This window comes from Mizuhopecten yessoensis, unplaced genomic scaffold (assembly GCF_002113885.1).
Source record: "Mizuhopecten yessoensis strain PY_sf001 unplaced genomic scaffold, ASM211388v2 scaffold2741, whole genome shotgun sequence".
In the NCBI taxonomy this organism is placed as follows: domain Eukaryota; kingdom Metazoa; phylum Mollusca; class Bivalvia; order Pectinida; family Pectinidae; genus Mizuhopecten; species Mizuhopecten yessoensis.
The window spans coordinates 255518-273070 of NW_018404696.1; the positions used below are offsets into that span (position 1 = coordinate 255518).

General features: G+C 38.5%; 1 protein-coding gene across 3 annotated transcripts in view; it reads left to right on the forward strand.

Annotated features, from left to right (window-relative positions):
• The window catches only part of LOC110446497 (nesprin-1-like), a 323100-nt gene that overhangs the window by 122861 nt on the left and 182686 nt on the right, over positions 1-17553 (forward strand). Inside the window, exons 48-62 of one of the 3 annotated variants that reach the window (XM_021491668.1) lie at positions 272-436; positions 763-1089; positions 1381-1533; positions 2674-2838; positions 3450-3773; positions 4586-4648; positions 8129-8281; positions 8820-8984; positions 9528-9854; positions 10329-10481; positions 11717-11881; positions 12379-12405; positions 13002-13031; positions 15140-15304; positions 17240-17551. In XM_021491668.1, coding sequence (XP_021347343.1) covers positions 272-436; positions 763-1089; positions 1381-1533; positions 2674-2838; positions 3450-3773; positions 4586-4648; positions 8129-8281; positions 8820-8984; positions 9528-9854; positions 10329-10481; positions 11717-11881; positions 12379-12405; positions 13002-13031; positions 15140-15304; positions 17240-17551 — 2694 coding nt within the window. Of the gene's footprint in view, positions 1-271; positions 437-762; positions 1090-1380; positions 1534-2673; positions 2839-3449; positions 3774-4585; positions 4649-8128; positions 8282-8819; positions 8985-9527; positions 9855-10328; positions 10482-11716; positions 11882-12378; positions 12406-12704; positions 12714-13001; positions 13032-15139; positions 15305-17239; positions 17552-17553 lie in introns of all 3 variants that reach the window. The other 2 variants (XM_021491669.1, XM_021491670.1) reach the window with 2 other exon arrangements.

The window sequence follows — 17553 nt, forward strand, 5'->3', positions numbered from 1 at the left end:
TCATGTGTCTGGAGGTAAAGTCAGAATGGGGAGTACAGATAACTAGTCATGTGTCTGGAGGTAAAGTCAGAATGGGGAGTACAGATCACTAGTCATGTGTCTGGAGGTAAAGTCAGAATGGGGAGTACAGATCACTAGTCAGTGCTTTACAGACGAAGCTTGAGAGAAACTCCCCCTTAGCAGATTCAGTAAAAAGGAGACTAGATAGTTTGCCACAGATAGTACAAGTGACTTATTCTTGAGATTAGTATATAACCTTTGACCTTTCTAGGACCTCATTACAAAATGGGAAAAGTATGTCCAGGATCACCAAGGTTACGACAATCGTCATCAGGAGTACAAGACATGGCTGGCACAGGCGACAGAGAAACTAGACGCCTGTCAACGTCCGGCTGCTGACCAGAACACCATGGAGGAGAGACGAGTCATGATCCAGGTAAAGCCAGTAATGACAGGACCTTAGACAAGACTACTCAGTTTTCTGGTCCTATCTGGGTTTTTTTTTTTATATCTTGCCATTTCCTTGTCAAGTTTCAGGAATGAAATTTAATCAGGTGAAATAAATTCTAAATGAACAAGTGATCTAATGTGATCGCTTTTCATCTGTCATTGTCTGTTTGAATGTTTATTTCCCCCCCTTAAGGCCTTTGAGCCATTTGTCAATAATACAAAATATGGCACTTACTTTGTGGTACATTTGTCCCCTCTGTCTATGATACTTATAAATAGAAAAGGCCACAAAATCAATATTTGAATTTCCAGATGTTGTTATCTGAGAAGGACCATGGCCTCCAAAGGCTGAATTCTACCATAGAGTCTGGTGAGCGTCTTTACCCTGACACTGCATCTACTGGACGGGAGAAGGTTCGTCAGCAACTACGACTCGCAAAAGATGAATGGGATCGACTGTTCAACAATCTCAATGATGCCCAACGCCGTGTCGAGTCGTACATGATGCAGTGGACATCATATGCTGATGGCCAAGACCAGCTTCTACGATGGATGTTAGACACAGAGACAGTTCTGACATCAGATGTTGATCTCAAAAACACGTTACAGGAGAAACGAACCAAACTTCAGACTGTCAGGGTACGTTATTTACACGTCATACAGTTTTACTTTCTATTATTTTATTCTTTATAAAAAAATAATCATACTCTCCACAATAAAGTTAGAGGGGGTTTATTGGAATCACCATTTCTGTTTGTTTGTCTGGAATATTGTGTAAAGCGTATCTTAAAACTACTGATGTCTCGGGCATACTACTAACCAATGATAACTACTCATGTCTCAGGCATACTACTTACCAATGATAAAATGTTCTCACTATATATATTCCTATCATTTCCCTGCTGAAAATGTAATGAATTGTATTTACAGGCCGTGCTTCAAGATGTGTTGTCTCACCAACGCCTTGTGGACTCCGTCGTAGAGAAAGCACAGGGTGTTCTTCAGAGTACATCCAACCCAGAGGTCAAGACGTTTATCACTGATATCAACTCGCGCTACGAAAACCTCACCACAACCTCAAAGGTACTGCTCACATTCAGTATTGAGTATATCCTTTCTCAATAGTTGATATCAACAGTCAAGGATTTTTCTTGAATTTCAGTTGTTTTTTTGCATTTTTTAAGAAATTTAATTATTTGATTTTTTAAAGTATAATTTTAGCTCATCTGGCATGAAGAGCTGAATGAGGTATTTGGATGCTGGCCGGCATCTGTCATCTGGTGTCTAGCATTTATTGTCCATCTGTAAACTTTTCTTTGAATCTCTTCATCTCAAAAACTGCAAGGCCAATTACAACCAAATTTGGTAGGAAGTTTCTCTAGGTGAAGAATGATTTAGATTTCAAAGGGCTGGTCCCTTTGTAGGGCACCAAAGAGCCAAAAAAGGGGGTACAAGTTTAGTTTTTAACAAACAAAAAAATCATCTTGAAACAAACCAGCAATCATATTAATTGATTTTTAACATTTTAAGCGCCCATAGTGAATGCGCTACAAAATTTGAATAGGAAGCAATTTACTATACATTGTTCAGTACCTTAAACATTCTAGCATCTTTTTCTGAAGAACCAAAGGCCTGGAGCCTGTTATTTGGCCCTTATCTTCCTGGCATGAAATGCTGTAAATTATGTGAAAATAATTGGTCTCTACCCATATTCAAGGTCACAGTGGTTAAACTCTATTAAAACACTCGAACAGCTTCTTCTGAAGATACAAAAGGCATTTGAGCCATGATAAATGCTTAAAAGCTTTCTGGTGTGGAACTCTACACATTTTGGGAAAATAAATGACCTTGACCCATGTTCATGTTCACAAAGGTCAAATTTGTTAAAACATTCAAACAGCTTTTTCTGAAGCAGAAACATGTCCAGTGTCATGACATATGGCCAGTAACTTGCTGGCTATGATTGATTCAAAATATTTGGAAGAGAAATAACGTAGACCTATTTTACCAAAATCACAGAGGTTCAATCTGTTAAAACACTTAAACAGCTTCTTCTGAAGAACCAAAAGGCCTGGATTCATGATATATGTGACCAGTATCTTGTTTGTATTTTGACATTTTTACCTTTCTTATATGTCTTGTTATATTTTGTTTGGGTGCTAATTGATTGGTACAGTCTTGTTTCTAGTTGCTAAGTGATGTGCCCTGTTTTCCTGTTGCTAGGCTATAATCCAGCAGTCGGAGCAGAATGTAGTAGACCACCAACAATACCAGGACTCGCTACAGGCAGCAGTGGACTGGCTCACGCTGATGAAGGACCGTGTCAGCATGTGTTCCGATACCTCTGGGGACAGACATACCCTCAGCAACAAACTTGACCGAGTCCAGGTATGCGGCTACATTGTTATCTGCTAGATTTGAGTTTACAATTTTTAATCTTATTAAAAAAAAAAAAAAAGGATATACTTGAAGCATCCTCAGTCAAACCTGTACGAAAAGCAATAACAAATATGTTGATCAGGGTCAACAAAACCTAAACATCCAACTTGTCTTGCAGGACAAGTATAATGAAAACTTACTCCAATCCCTCAGCCAGTTGGTGTGAAAAACCCAAATACTTTGAAATACAGATATAGTAATCTTAAAGTCAAAGGTCAAATAAATGCAAACTTTTCAGTAACTTCTTGGCTGTGTCGTAACTTTTAAACCATTGGAGATGCAATAGAAAATTGCAGTATACTTGCATAATTCTCAGATGATGTGCAGTGCACTGTCAGAAGGTCACTGTAACCTTAATTGAACTTGAGGTCAAAGGTTAAAAAAAACCTTATCATGAACATCATATCTGTGTTGTAAATTTTAAACCATGAAAGACATCATGAAGAAACTGATTTTTATTATGCAAGGGAAGTGGAAATAATATTTGCGAAAAATGTGGAGACATATGATTTTGTGCACAAAAACAAACCTCTTATTTCACAATGCTTTTCTACTTTCAGGAGCTGCTGGCTTCCATCCCTGAAGGAACTGCTAAGATTGCCGAGTGTGAAGAGTTGGCAGCAACCACTGTGGAAACAACGGCCCTGAAGGGTCGCCAGGGAGTACACCAAGAAATGGACATGCTGAAGATGGACTGGGACAACTACACATCTCAAATTAAGGGCCTGCGTGACGGGCTGGAGCGTGCCGTTCAACAGTGGGGCAAGTACGAGGAGCAGTATGACCGCATCTCTCACTGGGTCAAGGACATGGAGAAGAAGGTCAAAGAATCTCCTCCCAAATCAACATTGGATGACAAACAGCTACAGCTTCAGAAGTTCCAGGTGAGGGGTTAAAATTAAGGTCTACCACAAAATGGGACTAACTTTCTATTGATGTGTGATAGCAAAACAGTTTTCTTGAAATCTATTCAAGTGTTCTAGTGAGCATTTCATTATTCACTGTTTGCTGAACTAACAGATATGAAGTCATGTTCTAAAAGTATTGTTACAACTTTAACAGGCGTTCTTGATGTTCTTACTAATTAAATAGTCCTCAATAAAGTTGCCTGCAAAGCAAAGTTGACATTAAAAGATCACTCTGTGAGTATCTCCTTGGTTGCTTTTCCCCTACAAATGGATTCTGTGTTATAACTGTTGAAGGAGTACTTTAATTTTCATGAAACTTTCTGGCATATACCTTTGGTATCAGTTATCCACTCAAATTCAATTTTGATCTAAACATGAAAATCTTAGAGGACACGTGTTGACATCCTGGAGTTTGTGAAAAGTCCCATGATTTCCTTGTATAGAGGAATGCTTTGATTTTCATAAAAATTCTACACATGTCCATCCAACTTCACAAATAGTAAACGAAGATTTTACCTAAATGTCCAGGCGAGTGATTCAGGCCCTCTGGGACTCTTGTTTTACACAACGGTCCTGTCCTAACTAACACAATGTATATATCTACTTCTGTCGATGCACCATTCTTGAAAGTTCTATTTAAGTAACATCTTTGTTTAGAATCTAATCTTCTGTAATCTTTTGGAATCGGAAACAAAATCAGCCTTGTTTTAACTTTGGGAATGGGTGCTGGGTACCCATTTTTCTCTGTCATTTTTCTCCATTTCCCATCATCAATATATTCCTTCCAGGAAATTGCAGCAGAAATCTCCGAGTTCCACTTGGAAATGGACCAGTTTGTTTCTCTGGAAAGTGTAAGACATTACCTGTAGCATTCCTGGTGTTGGATTTATTATTTTGCTGTTGTATAGATTATTTTCAGTTGTTTGTTTTGTTGCAGCCCCATTTGTATGAAATCTCATATACTCATTACTCATCTGATCTGCTTGCTCATTGCCTGCTCATTGCTTCTCATAACATTCCAGCAATTGATCATCGGGCTCTTTGTTTCAAGCTTATATTTTCTTTTCTCATCTATTATTGCTTATTTCTCTTGTTATTTTCAAAATATTATTTTAGGTAGCCTGCTCAATGACATGTTTTTGTATGTATTGTATGCAATAAGCAAAACAAATTAAGGATTCATTTCCTTGTATTAGTCGACATCTTGCTCATCATTGGAACTGTGGCCTGGACTTTTGATTGGTTGATCTGTAGTCATGGTTACTGTAAATCACAAGATTGCACGGTGTTGTAGAAATCACGGCAGCATGCACTTTGAACTTTGGGTGGGAAATAAGAAGGTTGTCTTAATTTGTTATCATCTGATGAGAATGTTAAAGTAATCCTATGTGTTTTTGAGATATAGAGGTTTCACAAATAGGGATTGATTTACAAAGTGAACTTAAGCAAAGAAGAGTTTAGTAAGAAGATAAACAACATTGACATGTTGTGGAGCCTTGATTTAGGGACCACAATGCTCTCGGTCAGAGTGATTTAAGGACCACTATGCTCTCGGTCGGGGTGATTTAAGGACCACTATGCTATCGGTCGGGGTGATTTAAGGACCACTATGGTCTCGGTCGTGGTGATTTAAGGACCACTATGGTCTCGGTCGTGGTGATTTAAGGACCACTATGCTCTCGGTCGGGATGATTTACGGACCACTATGGTCTCGGTCGGGGTGATTTAAGGGCCACTATGGTCTCGGTCGGGGTGATTTAAGGGCCACTATGGTCTCGGTCGGGATGATTAAAGGACCACAATGCTCTCGGTCGGGGTGATTTAAGGACCACTATGGTCTCGGTCGGGGTGATTAAATACCACAATGCTCTCGGTCGGGGTGATTTAAGGACCACAATGCTCTCGATCAGGGTGATTTAAGGACCACTATGGTCTCGGTCGGGGTGATTTAAGGGCCACTATGCTCTCGGTCAGGGTGATTTAAGGACCACAATGCTCTCGGTCGGGGAGATTTAAGGACCACTATGCTCTTGGTCGGGGTGATTTAAGTACCACTATGGTCTCGGTAGGGGTGATTTAAGGACCACTATGCTCTCGGTCGGGGTGATTTAAGGACCACTATGCTCTCGATCGTGGTGATTTAAGGACCACAATGCTCTCGGTCGGGGTGATTAAAGGACCACAATGCTCTCGGTCGTGGTGATTTAAGGACCACTATGGTCTCGGTCGGGGTGATTTAAGGACCACTATGCTCTCGGTCGGGGTGATTTAAGGACCACAATGCTCTCGGTCGTGGTGATTTAAGGACCACTATGGTCTCGGTCGTGGTGATTTAAGGACCACTATGCTCTCGGTCGGGGTGATTTAAGGACCACTATACTCTCGGTCGGGGTGATTAAAGGACCACTATGCTCTCGGTCAGGGTGATTTAAGGACTATTATGCTCTCGGTCGTGGTGATTAAAGGACCACTATGCTCTCGGTCGGGTTGATTTAAGGACTATTATGCTATCGGTCGTGGTGATTTAAGGACCACTATGCTCTCGGTCGTGGTGATTTAAGGACTATTATGCTCTCGGTCGGGGTGATTTAAGGACCACTATGCTCTCGGTCGGGGTGATTTAAGGACCACTATTCTCTCGGTCGGGGTGATTTAAGGACCACTATGCTCTCGGTCAGTTTTTCATCGTACTGCTGGTACGTTGCTTTTTTCAGGTGCATGAGTATAGAAATTTTGTAAGGTCACTAGAACGTTTGGCATGTTTTCCTCATGAAGTAGGGCACCAACCTCTGAGACCCCCAATCAATGAGATAATTTCATATCTTTGATGAGTTGTCAAGTGCATGAAATGCTTTTGCATTGTTTTTGGAGATCGAGAGTGCTCACCACACACACATCAAAAATATTGAGCATATAGTAATAGTGACTGTAATGTGCAATTTGTAAAAAAGATTAACTCATTCACCCCTGAAATTTCATAATGAACTATTCCAACTTTTTAATATAAATCATGAACAAATCTACAATACTTGTACAGGCCTGCCAACTCCAATATAAATCATGAACAAATCTACAATAATTGTACAGGCCTGCCAACTCTAATATAGATCATAAACAAATCTACAATACTTGTACAGGCCTGCCAACTCTAATATAAATCATAAACAAATCTACAATAATTGTACAGGCCTGCCAACTCTAATATAAATCATGAACAAATCTACAATAATTGTACAGGCCTGCCAACTCTAATATAGATCATAAACAAATCTACAATAATTGTACAGGCCTGCCAACTGTAATATAAATCATAAACAAATCTACAATACTTGTACAGGCCTGCCAACTCTAATATAAATCATAAACAAATCTACAATACTTGTACAGGCCTGCCAACTCTAATATAAATCATAAACAAATCTACAATACTTGTACAGGCCTGCCAACTCTAATATAAATCATAAACAAATCTACAATACTTGTACAGGCCTGCCAACTCTAATATAAATCATAAACAAATCTACAATACTTGTACAGGCCTGCCAACTCTAATATAAATCATAAACAAATCTACAATACTTGTACAGGCCTGCCAACTCTAATATAAATCATAAACAAATCTACAATAATTGTACAGGCCTGCCAACTCTAATATAAATCATAAACAAATCTACAATACTTGTACAGGCCTGCCAACTCTAATATAAATCATAAACAAATCTACAATACTTGTACAGGCCTGCCAACTCTAATATAAATCATAAACAAATCTACAATAATTGTACAGGCCTGCCAACTCTAATATAAATCATAAACAAATCTACAATACTTGTACAGGCCTGCCAACTCTAATATAAATCATAAACAAATCTACAATACTTGTACAGGCTTGCCAACTCTAATATAAATCATAAACAAATCTACAATACTTATACAGGCTTGCCAACTGTAATGTTTCGGGAGGAAGATTTCCATCCTTTGATGTCTCCTCACGTTATGTCCACCCCTTTCCCTGCATTGTGAGCCAAAATACACAAGAGGTTTCATATAATTCAGTATTCTAATATCCTCTCTCCAAATTCTATATATTTTTTCCTTTAAATCAGATAATTGTCTTCTCCACATGCACCAAGATTTAACATTTTCCTGTATATAGATACCATTAAACGGTTTCCTGTGAAACTATTTCAGTGAAGGTAGAGTTGTTGAAGGGTTGCAGTTTGTCATAACCTATCATGATTCTTGCAGGAAGTCTTATTCTCGAATCCTGAGACATTTTCTTGGAAATCCTTCTTGGTAACATGAACTAATTTTGGTGAACTGTTTGACAGGCTTTGATGACGGAGGTAAGGGCACATCAGAGAGAAATGGATCACTTCTCTGACGAGGCACAGACACTACAGCAGCTGACTGGTGAAGTGCGTGTTGGCACATCTGTCTCACAGCTCATGTCACGCTACCAGACCCTACAACAAAACCTTAAGGTAGGTTTGTAGGCATCCACAACCCAAATATCAGTTGCCAATGGTAACATACCTGTGTGTCTTTGACACAAGTATCAGTTGCCAATGGTAACATACCTGTGTGTCATTGATACAAGTATCAGTTGTCAATGGTAACATACTGGTGTGTCATTGATACGAGTATCAGTTGTCAATGGTAACATGATTATATTATCAGAAAAATCCCTCCTTGATCTGGTAGTGTACGCACTGAATATCCATCTATATTTGCTTTTCTGTTTTTTTCCCGTTTTATTTTAGAATGTGATTATAATTTAGCTCTTGAAATATATATTTTCTATGTTTTTCATTTGTCATTGTTAATAAGTTTGATGTAATAGAGCAGTAAATAATAAAACAGTTTACCAAATGACCATTTCCACATCCTACTCCGTATCAGCCCTCGACCCATATCAGCCCTCAGGAAATGGTCGTATGGTAGCCTCTAGTCATCATGATAACAGTACAGTTGTTGAAGATATGGAAGTTAACCAATTTATCTTGATGTTTGTCCATACAGGACCAACTGAAGAAATGTGAACAGAATGTGACCGATCACAAACACTACAAGGATCGGCATGCTGACTGCTCACAGTGGCTCAACAAGGCCAAGAGCAAGTTCTCAACGAGTGCTGAAACTACAGGCTCAAGGAATGAACTGGAAGACAGACTGGAGAAGATACAGGTGGGTTCACAAAGAGTATAGAGGATATTTGTTGGAGACAGAACAAATAAAATTGGATATTTTATGACTCCAACATATGTATATATGTAGGATAGAAATGTCCTTCCCAAAGGGAACAAAATTGGGGGCAAAAACCAACGCTTGCGGCCAAATTTATACATCCATGGTTGAGACTTTTCTGTCCTACATAATTTCCACCGGTTAAAGGGCCTACGTAACCCTGATGGTATTTCGTGTTGTAATAGAAATGAAAAGTGGATAGTATCTTTTTATGAAAAATAAACAAAGATTTTTGGAACTGATAGTATGGTTTAAAAGAACATTTATATTTATCTAAAAAGTGTCCCGATTCGGGTACAGTGACGTTAGAGGGTGAAAATGAAGTGATATTAAGCGGAGATCACATCAAAGCAAGTGATACAAACATATATTGAATTACATAGGTTATAAATCACATGACATTAAGTGGAAAGTCTTGCACTAGTTACTATGGTTACAGGAATTACATTCCATTGTTAGTGATTATTTGTGATATGGTCGCAGGAATTGGCCATGGAGCGTGATGCTGGCTTCACCAAGTTGAACCAGGTGGTAGAAGCGGGAGAAAAGCTGTACCCGAACACAGCACCAGACGGTCGTGAAGTGGTGAGACAAGAGCTACGACAAGTCAAGCTGACCTGGGAAAGTCTGTTTGATGATCTGTCTGCTGCACAGCGTAAGATGGAGGTAGCGCTTGTCCAATGGACGTCGTTTGATGACAGCTTTGGACAGGTGGAGCACTGGCTGCGTGAGATGGAGTCGCAGCTCGACGGAACAGTGCCCCTCAGGTCCACGCTGGAGGAGAAGAAAAGCCAGTTACAGAATTACAAAGTACGTATACAGAACATCTGATTGGCTCAAGATTAGAAAACCTAGCAACAGTTGTTGGTAGTGTTATAGATCTCCATACATCTAGAGCTTCCGAGTAAACAGTAGCTTGTTTGTGAATTCAGTTTATATCGTAGTTACTAAATGTGTTTGTGTTTGTGGAATGTTTGTGTGACTGGAGATGACCACTACTGACCATTGTAGTGACTGGAGATGATCAGTACTGACCATTGTAGTGACAAGAGATGACCAGTACTGACCATTGTAGTGACTGGAGATGACCAGTACTGACCATGGTAGTGACTGGAGATGACCAGTACAGACCATGGTAGTGACTGGAGATGACCAGTACTGACCATGGTAGTGACTTGAGATGATCAGTACTGACCATTGTAGTGACTGGAGATGACCAGTACTGACCATTGTAGTGACAGGAGATGACCAGTACTGACTGATCTGTATTTTGCTGTATTGTAGGTACTACACCAGGATGTACTGTCCTATCAGCGGGTGATGGACAGTGTCAATGACAAAGCTCAGAGCCTGGTCCAGAGTAGCAGTGACCCACAACTCACCAAGTTTGTCACACAAGCACGAACACGCTACCATAAAATCACCGCCACAGCCAAGGTACTGATGGTTACTTAGTCACATGGCAACAGAGAATGTCATGTGGTTTGTAGAATGTTCATAGTGGTATGAATAATGATAGACATATAAGATCTTTCTCATTAATGCAAGCAACATATTTGTGATATAGTGTTCACGCATTGATGACTTAATAACATTGGAATGTTATACAGCATTCAGGTTCAAGTTAAGTCAGGATAAATACATTTTTGAACAAGTGGAATACTTCAAAATGGAGACAGAGTGAAGATTTTTGAATAGAATTAAAAAAATTATACCTAAATATTTACATTTGCGCTGCAACCCTCTAATGCAGAAATGCATTACATTTGAGTATTAAAGCAAAAACTCTCGTGACATTAACACATGGTTTACTTATGACGTCATAGATAAACGAGAGTCTAGTCGCGTCGCTTCGGATAAAATAACCCTGCGTCAAACGTTCAAATGACTACGGTTAGTTATTGGCGCCAATTTTATTCAAATAGGGCTGTCACGAAAATGTCGTTTAAACGACAACGCATGTACAAAATGCAGTAAATAAATAAATTATTCAAGAACAAATAAATAAAATCAAACAATTGTTCTATAGTAGAAATGTTAATATATTGATTGAACGGTGTTTTTTAAATTTTTATGCCTGTATGAACGTAAATCGGTTACATCCATATTAAACATGAAGCCTGCTAGGATGTTACCGATTTGGGTTCGTACCGACATGAAAATTAAAAACTGCCGTTTAATCCATATTAACAAGACTTGGACTGAGTATTACATGTTAAGTTAGTGACATCAACAGGTAATCCGAGTGCTGCTAGCTCCTGGTATGTTAATTATAACATTGCATGTTGTCAGGAACGTGTCCAGCACTACGAGGTAATCCGAGTGCTGCTAGCTTCTGGTATGTTAATTATAACATTGCATGTTGTCAGGAACGTGTCCAGCAGGACGAGGTAATCCGAGTGCTGCTAGCTTCTGGTATGTTAATTATAACATTGGAGGTTGTCAGGAACGTGTCCAGCACTACGAGGTAATCCGAGTGCTGCTAGCTTCTGGTATGTTAATTATAACATTGGATGTTGGCAGGAACGTGTCCAGCAGTACGCGGTAAGCGGAGTGCTGCTAGCTCCTGTTATATTAATTATAACATTGGATGTTGCCAGGAACGTGTCCAGCAGTACGCGGTAAGCGGAGTGCTGCTAGCTCCTGTTAATTATAACATTGGATGTTGTCAGGAACGGGTCCAGCAGTACGAGGCGTTTGTAGCCGACCACCAACAGTACAATGATGCCTACAACAACTGTATTGAATGGCTGAATGGCATTCGTGAGAAGCTGTCTATGTGTGCCGACGTATCAGGTGATCGCCACACCATACAGAACCGACTCGACAAGATTCAGGTGAGACTCAGCAAAACATTGATCACCGATTTATTTGTTTGTAAAAAGAATAATATTATATTATTGCTTGTTGTATTTATGATTATACTATTTTTGCTGGATATTTATGATCATAGATTGAGGTTAGAGGTTAAACCCCATGTAATCCATCGTATACCGGAGATCAGACATCCCCTATAGTATACATTATCTAGTCTCATAACTCTACATTTAGTTAATTACATCACAAAGCCTTTCTGCTAAACGTATTTTACCTTGTTTATGTGGCAACATTATATTTCATATTGTAACTATTTTTTTGTGAAGTTGCTGCTTTATAATCTTTATAAACATTTTTGTGTTGAACTTCCATTTTTCTCTCCCCGAAATAATTGTAAGATGTGTAACGCCTCCTAAGATGTTTCTATGTTCTCCGTGTGCCGACTTGTGTGCACCAATGAGAGTGAAGCTCTTTCTGTGCATGTGTCATGTTGTAATGTCACCTGATCATATTGCAGGGTTATTATACTGGACTGTTAAAAAGTGTAAGATTTCCTGTTGATGTGTAATAAACAGTGGTACTCCTGCATGAATGTTACCTAACATCTAATTAATACAAAATAATTATCAAACCAAATTTAAGGCAGAAAGTAATAACCAAACCCTTTATACTGAAAAAAGAAATATTTTTTTTTATCATTTGTTTGTCCTGAACCTCGGATTTATTTAACCAATTCTACAATGGTTTTACATTGATAAAATATTTTAATATAAAATGATGCCTTTTTGTGTGTTTTGTATGAACTAACCTGTTGTTGTTGTTCTCATAATTAACAACTTACAGCGTCGCTGTGTAAGTGTTCCCACATTTATTTTGTTGATAAATTAGGCTTGATTTTTCCTTATACTGTATGATCTACAGTATCCCGTAGATGTTCTATCTCTCTTCTGTCTGATTTGTTTAGTCTTTCTTCATACGTACATTTAGAGGAAAGCTTGACAGTGTAGTTGTGCTTTCTTTAAAGTCATATCCTGGACGGTCTAGACAATGTATACTGGTAAGGGGCGCACTGTCAACCATAATAGATATTAGTAACAATGTATCCTAGATTTTAGGACTGTGTTATTTTTTATTGGACAGATGGAATTCACATCCTACTTTAAATTGGGGGTATGAAATGTTGCAGTTTTTTGTTGAATTGTTGCACATAAAAAAATCAGCCACATGTTGTAAGTCACTCAAACATATCCGAGCACCTCACAGCAATAATGTGAACTTACAATCTTCAAACGAAATTAAATTATCCACATATCTTGTGTGCACTTGCATTGATGAGATTTTATAATTCAAAATAGTTTTGGAGAATGGGAAAGTTGTGTCTTTTTGATAACTTGTTATACCCCATATAGAAATTAGAAATACCTCCCCTATTTATAAAGTTATGCCCCTTTGGTTAAAAACATTCTTGAAAGAAGTATTCCTACAGGTTTTCTGCACAGGGTGGGGGGTATTAGTCTGCCAATCTGGCATATTTCTAGTTCTGTCTAAAGAATGAAGTCTTCAATCTTTCTGTCTGTGATGCTTAAAAACAGGTCTACCACCACTATGTTTGAGCAAGAAAAAGTAAACAATATTTTTGTAAAAGCTGATACGTACAATGTCAGGTGAGCTATAAAAAAGAAAAAAAGGGGTTATAAAAAATAATAATTTCATGGATCATTAACTGTGTAACTGAAAGCATTCCGTGTAAGTTAGGAGCACTTACACACATTGTAAGGCTGCTGTGAAACTTTTTGTTTTATTAGAACACTGATATAGAGAAAATTTCCCAAGTAAGTAAGGGAGTGTGAAGAAACCCTAGCAACAGCTACCCTGTGTGACTCAACCATGTAGATCTGTTACCATCTAAGTAACAGACACCTGAGTTTGGCTATTTAATCGGTAGATTTGATTGTTTTATGGAAAAAATGGTGATTTTTAAGTAGAGTTTTGTATACATGTGTACCTGGGCACCTTTTTCAGGTTTTTACCGAGGGTTTTGTCATTGAATGGTAGAAAACAGCTAGAATGCATGTGCATGTATTGTGAATTAAAAATACAATGCAATAAATTTAAGAAATCACTTAGATTTGCTATCTAGGATTGAATGTGTGGCTTTTCTGCTTAGTTGTATTGCATGAGATTTGTTTGTTTTTTAAATTAATTATGCACAACATATAGACAAAGAAAGGTTTAGATCACAAGAGAGCTCAACTTGGCACTGAATCAGAGGAGTCCTGTGATTCATACAATAGTTCTGTTAGGGCTATATTTACAAACAACTGTATAAGCAATGATTTGGACAGTAAGTGTTTTCTGATAATAAAATAACATGCTAAAGATATATTACTTATAACACTAACAAACCCATGTACTTCTGTACTCAAACATGATCTCAGATATTTGGTGATAATTTATGATTATTCGGTTGATCTTATTTTCAAAAAAACGAAAAGTTAAAAGCCCCACTAATAATGAGATGCAGTCTCATTGCTACGATATCAGATACATGCTGTGATTGGCTAACGAGTAAGTAGCCTATTAGTGTCGACTAAACCCTCACTAGTTGTTGAGAAGCTGTCTAGAATCAGTAGATTGTCTGTGATTGTGTGTGAATTACTCATGAGTATTGACCTAGTGATCAGGATGTTATTATTTGGTGATGGACCCTAAGTAAATTCCCCTTTACCAAATTGTATTACTTGGACCCACGCATATTACATGGGTTTTATGGTATATTTACTGTGACGGGTTTTGGTGGAAGAATGACATAACTGTTTTATTATCAAATGCTGGAGTAGGATATTTTCATTGGCAAAAAGCTGTTTAATGATTATTTTACATGTATTTTATTAAAGTGAAATTGATAAACACAGCTGTGCTTTTAACTAGATATCAAAACCGACGTATTGAGGTCCTTACAGAAACAACCTCCTGATACGGTAACATAGGATTTGTGTGAAGTGTAGGTCTCCAGTGTTACTTCACTGTTTGTGTTCTGCCTGAAATATTGTTTCATTGTCTGATGAAAGGGTTCAAGATGTAAACACAAAAATGACTGTGCTTGCTTTATTTGCATTTTCAATGATTCATAAGAATGATAATAGCATTATATAAGCACGCTATATATTGTTTGTGATTTGTCAGTTAATATGATTTATTTATAAACTGCCTCACTATCAAATCAACACCATTCGCACCTCCAGGCAGCTTCACTCAATAAAATACTTATTCTACAGGACATTGTTGCGACCAAAATGGAGGGCGAACCCAAGGTAAAGAATGTAGTAAGCCTTTCTGAGAAGGTACTACCAAATACTGCACCCCAGGGCAAAGACATTGTCATGAGGGAGACTGATGCTCTGAAGGATGATTGGGAGGCGTTCGTCAATGCCCTACAGAAGGTATGTATGAAGGGTTATCTGGAGCCGTCCGACTTTCTGAAATTTGACATTGTGATACAATGTACAATATGGTTTCTAAGGGAAAAAAGTTTTAAGGTCAAGATCAAGGTCACAGTTACTAAAAATAGACCATAAAGGTGTACAGTCCTTCCATCTAAATCCAAAAGACAAATTATTTTTGAAATTTGACATGGTGATACACTGATATTTATGCAGTTGGGAATTTGAAATTTTAATGTCAAGGTCAAGGTCACTGTTACTAGAATCGGCTACATGGGGAAGGGAGTGGAGAGTTACAGTCAGTCACATGGTGGGGTCCTTGCTGACCCCTCAGTGTTCTAGTTAAATCACCATTTTTTTAGGTCACCTGAGCTTTGCTCAAGTGACCTATTCCAATCGCTTTTCGTCCGTCGTCGTCCGTCGTCCGTCGTCCGTCGTGCGTCGTGCGTAAACTTTTACATTTTCAACTTCTTCTCAAGAACCAGTGGATGGATTTTTTTCAAACTTGGTCAGAATCATCCTTGGTAGATGAGGCTTCAAAATTGTAAAATTGGGATTCCTACCCCAACCCCTGGGGCCAGGGCGGGGCCCCAAAGGGAAAATTAATCAATATTTCAAAAATCTTCTTCTCCAGACTCAGAGGTACTACAGTGATTTTCTCTACGTGGAAAGAAAGATCATCAGGGGCTTTACTTAAATTGTAAATTTCAGGACCCCCGAGCTATCCGTTCTCCCTTGGGGAGGGGGTAAAGTTTACTATAGTTTATATAGGGAAATAACACTTTTGGGTATATTTTGACAACTTTCTGTAGGAAATTATTTTTACTTGGTGAGAATTATCCTTGGAGGTAGATGGTTTCAAATTGTAAAATTGAGATTCCTACCCCGACCCCTGGGGCCAGGGCGGGGCCCCAAAGGGAAAATTAATCAATATTTCAAAAATCTTCTTCTCCAGACTCAGAGGTACTACAGTGATTTTCTCTACGTGGAAAGAAAGATCATCAGGGGCTTTACTTAAATTGTAAATTTCAGGACCCCCGAGCTATCCGTTCTCCCTTGGGGAGGGGGTAAAGTTTACTATAGTTTATATAGGGAAATAACACTTTTGGGTATATTTTGACAACTTTCTGTAGGAAATTATTTTTACTTGGTGAGAATTATCCTTGGAGGTAGATGGTTTCAAATTGTAAAATTGAGATTCCTACCCCGACCCCTGGGGCCAGGGCGGGGCCCCAAAGGGAAAATTAATCAATATTTCAAAAATCTTCTTCTCCAGACTCAGAGGTACTACAGTGATTTTCTTTACATGGAAAGAAAGATCATCAGGGGCTTTATTTAAATTAAAAATATCAGGACCCCGAGCTATCCGTTCTCCCTTAGGGAGGGGTTAACGTTTACTATAGTTTATATAGGGAAATAACACCTTCGGTATATATTTTATCCATTTTCAGCAGAAAATTGCTCAAACTTAGTCAGAATCATGTTGGGTAAATGAGAGTTTTACTTTGTAAAATTAGGATTCCTGCCCCATCCCCAGGGGCTAGGGCGGGGTCCCAAAGGGAACATTTACCAATATTTTCAAATTCTTATCCATTGATGACATGACAAGTATTGTATTTCACTTAGTTTACATGCTGATTTCCACATCACATCTTAACAATAAAATAAAGCTACCAGTATCTATGATATAACTCAGGTGACCGCTAAGGCCCTTGGGCCTCTTGTTTTAAAATATTGTCCTTTATCTGCAGTGTATAATTGAAATGATGAATGTTTGATATTACAGGCAGAGTTACACAATAAGTTTACTTACCGATTCTGTTTAAGACATTTTAGTAGATATGATTGGTTGATATTAGATTTATGAAATATTTTTTAATGTAAGAAGCTTGAAATAGATGATATGATCCTATTACCTGACAACCTCTGTTACAGACCAAGTCTGATCTTGAGAGCTGTATGGACCAGTGGAAAGAGTTTGATGCTTGGCAGGAAAAAGTCTCAGCCTGGCTCAAAGATATGGAGGTCAGAGTTCGTGATACTGAGCTCAAGGCTACACTGAAGGACAAACAGTCTCAACTGGACAAACTAAAGAAACTTCACCAGGAGATGATTGATCACCAAGGTGATGTGGATACCCTCAGTGATGCGGCCCAGGACCTGGTTCGTGTCAGTACCGACACACGTGTCATTAGTCAGGCGTCACAGCTAGGGACAAAGTACCAGACAATCTACATTAATGTCAAGGT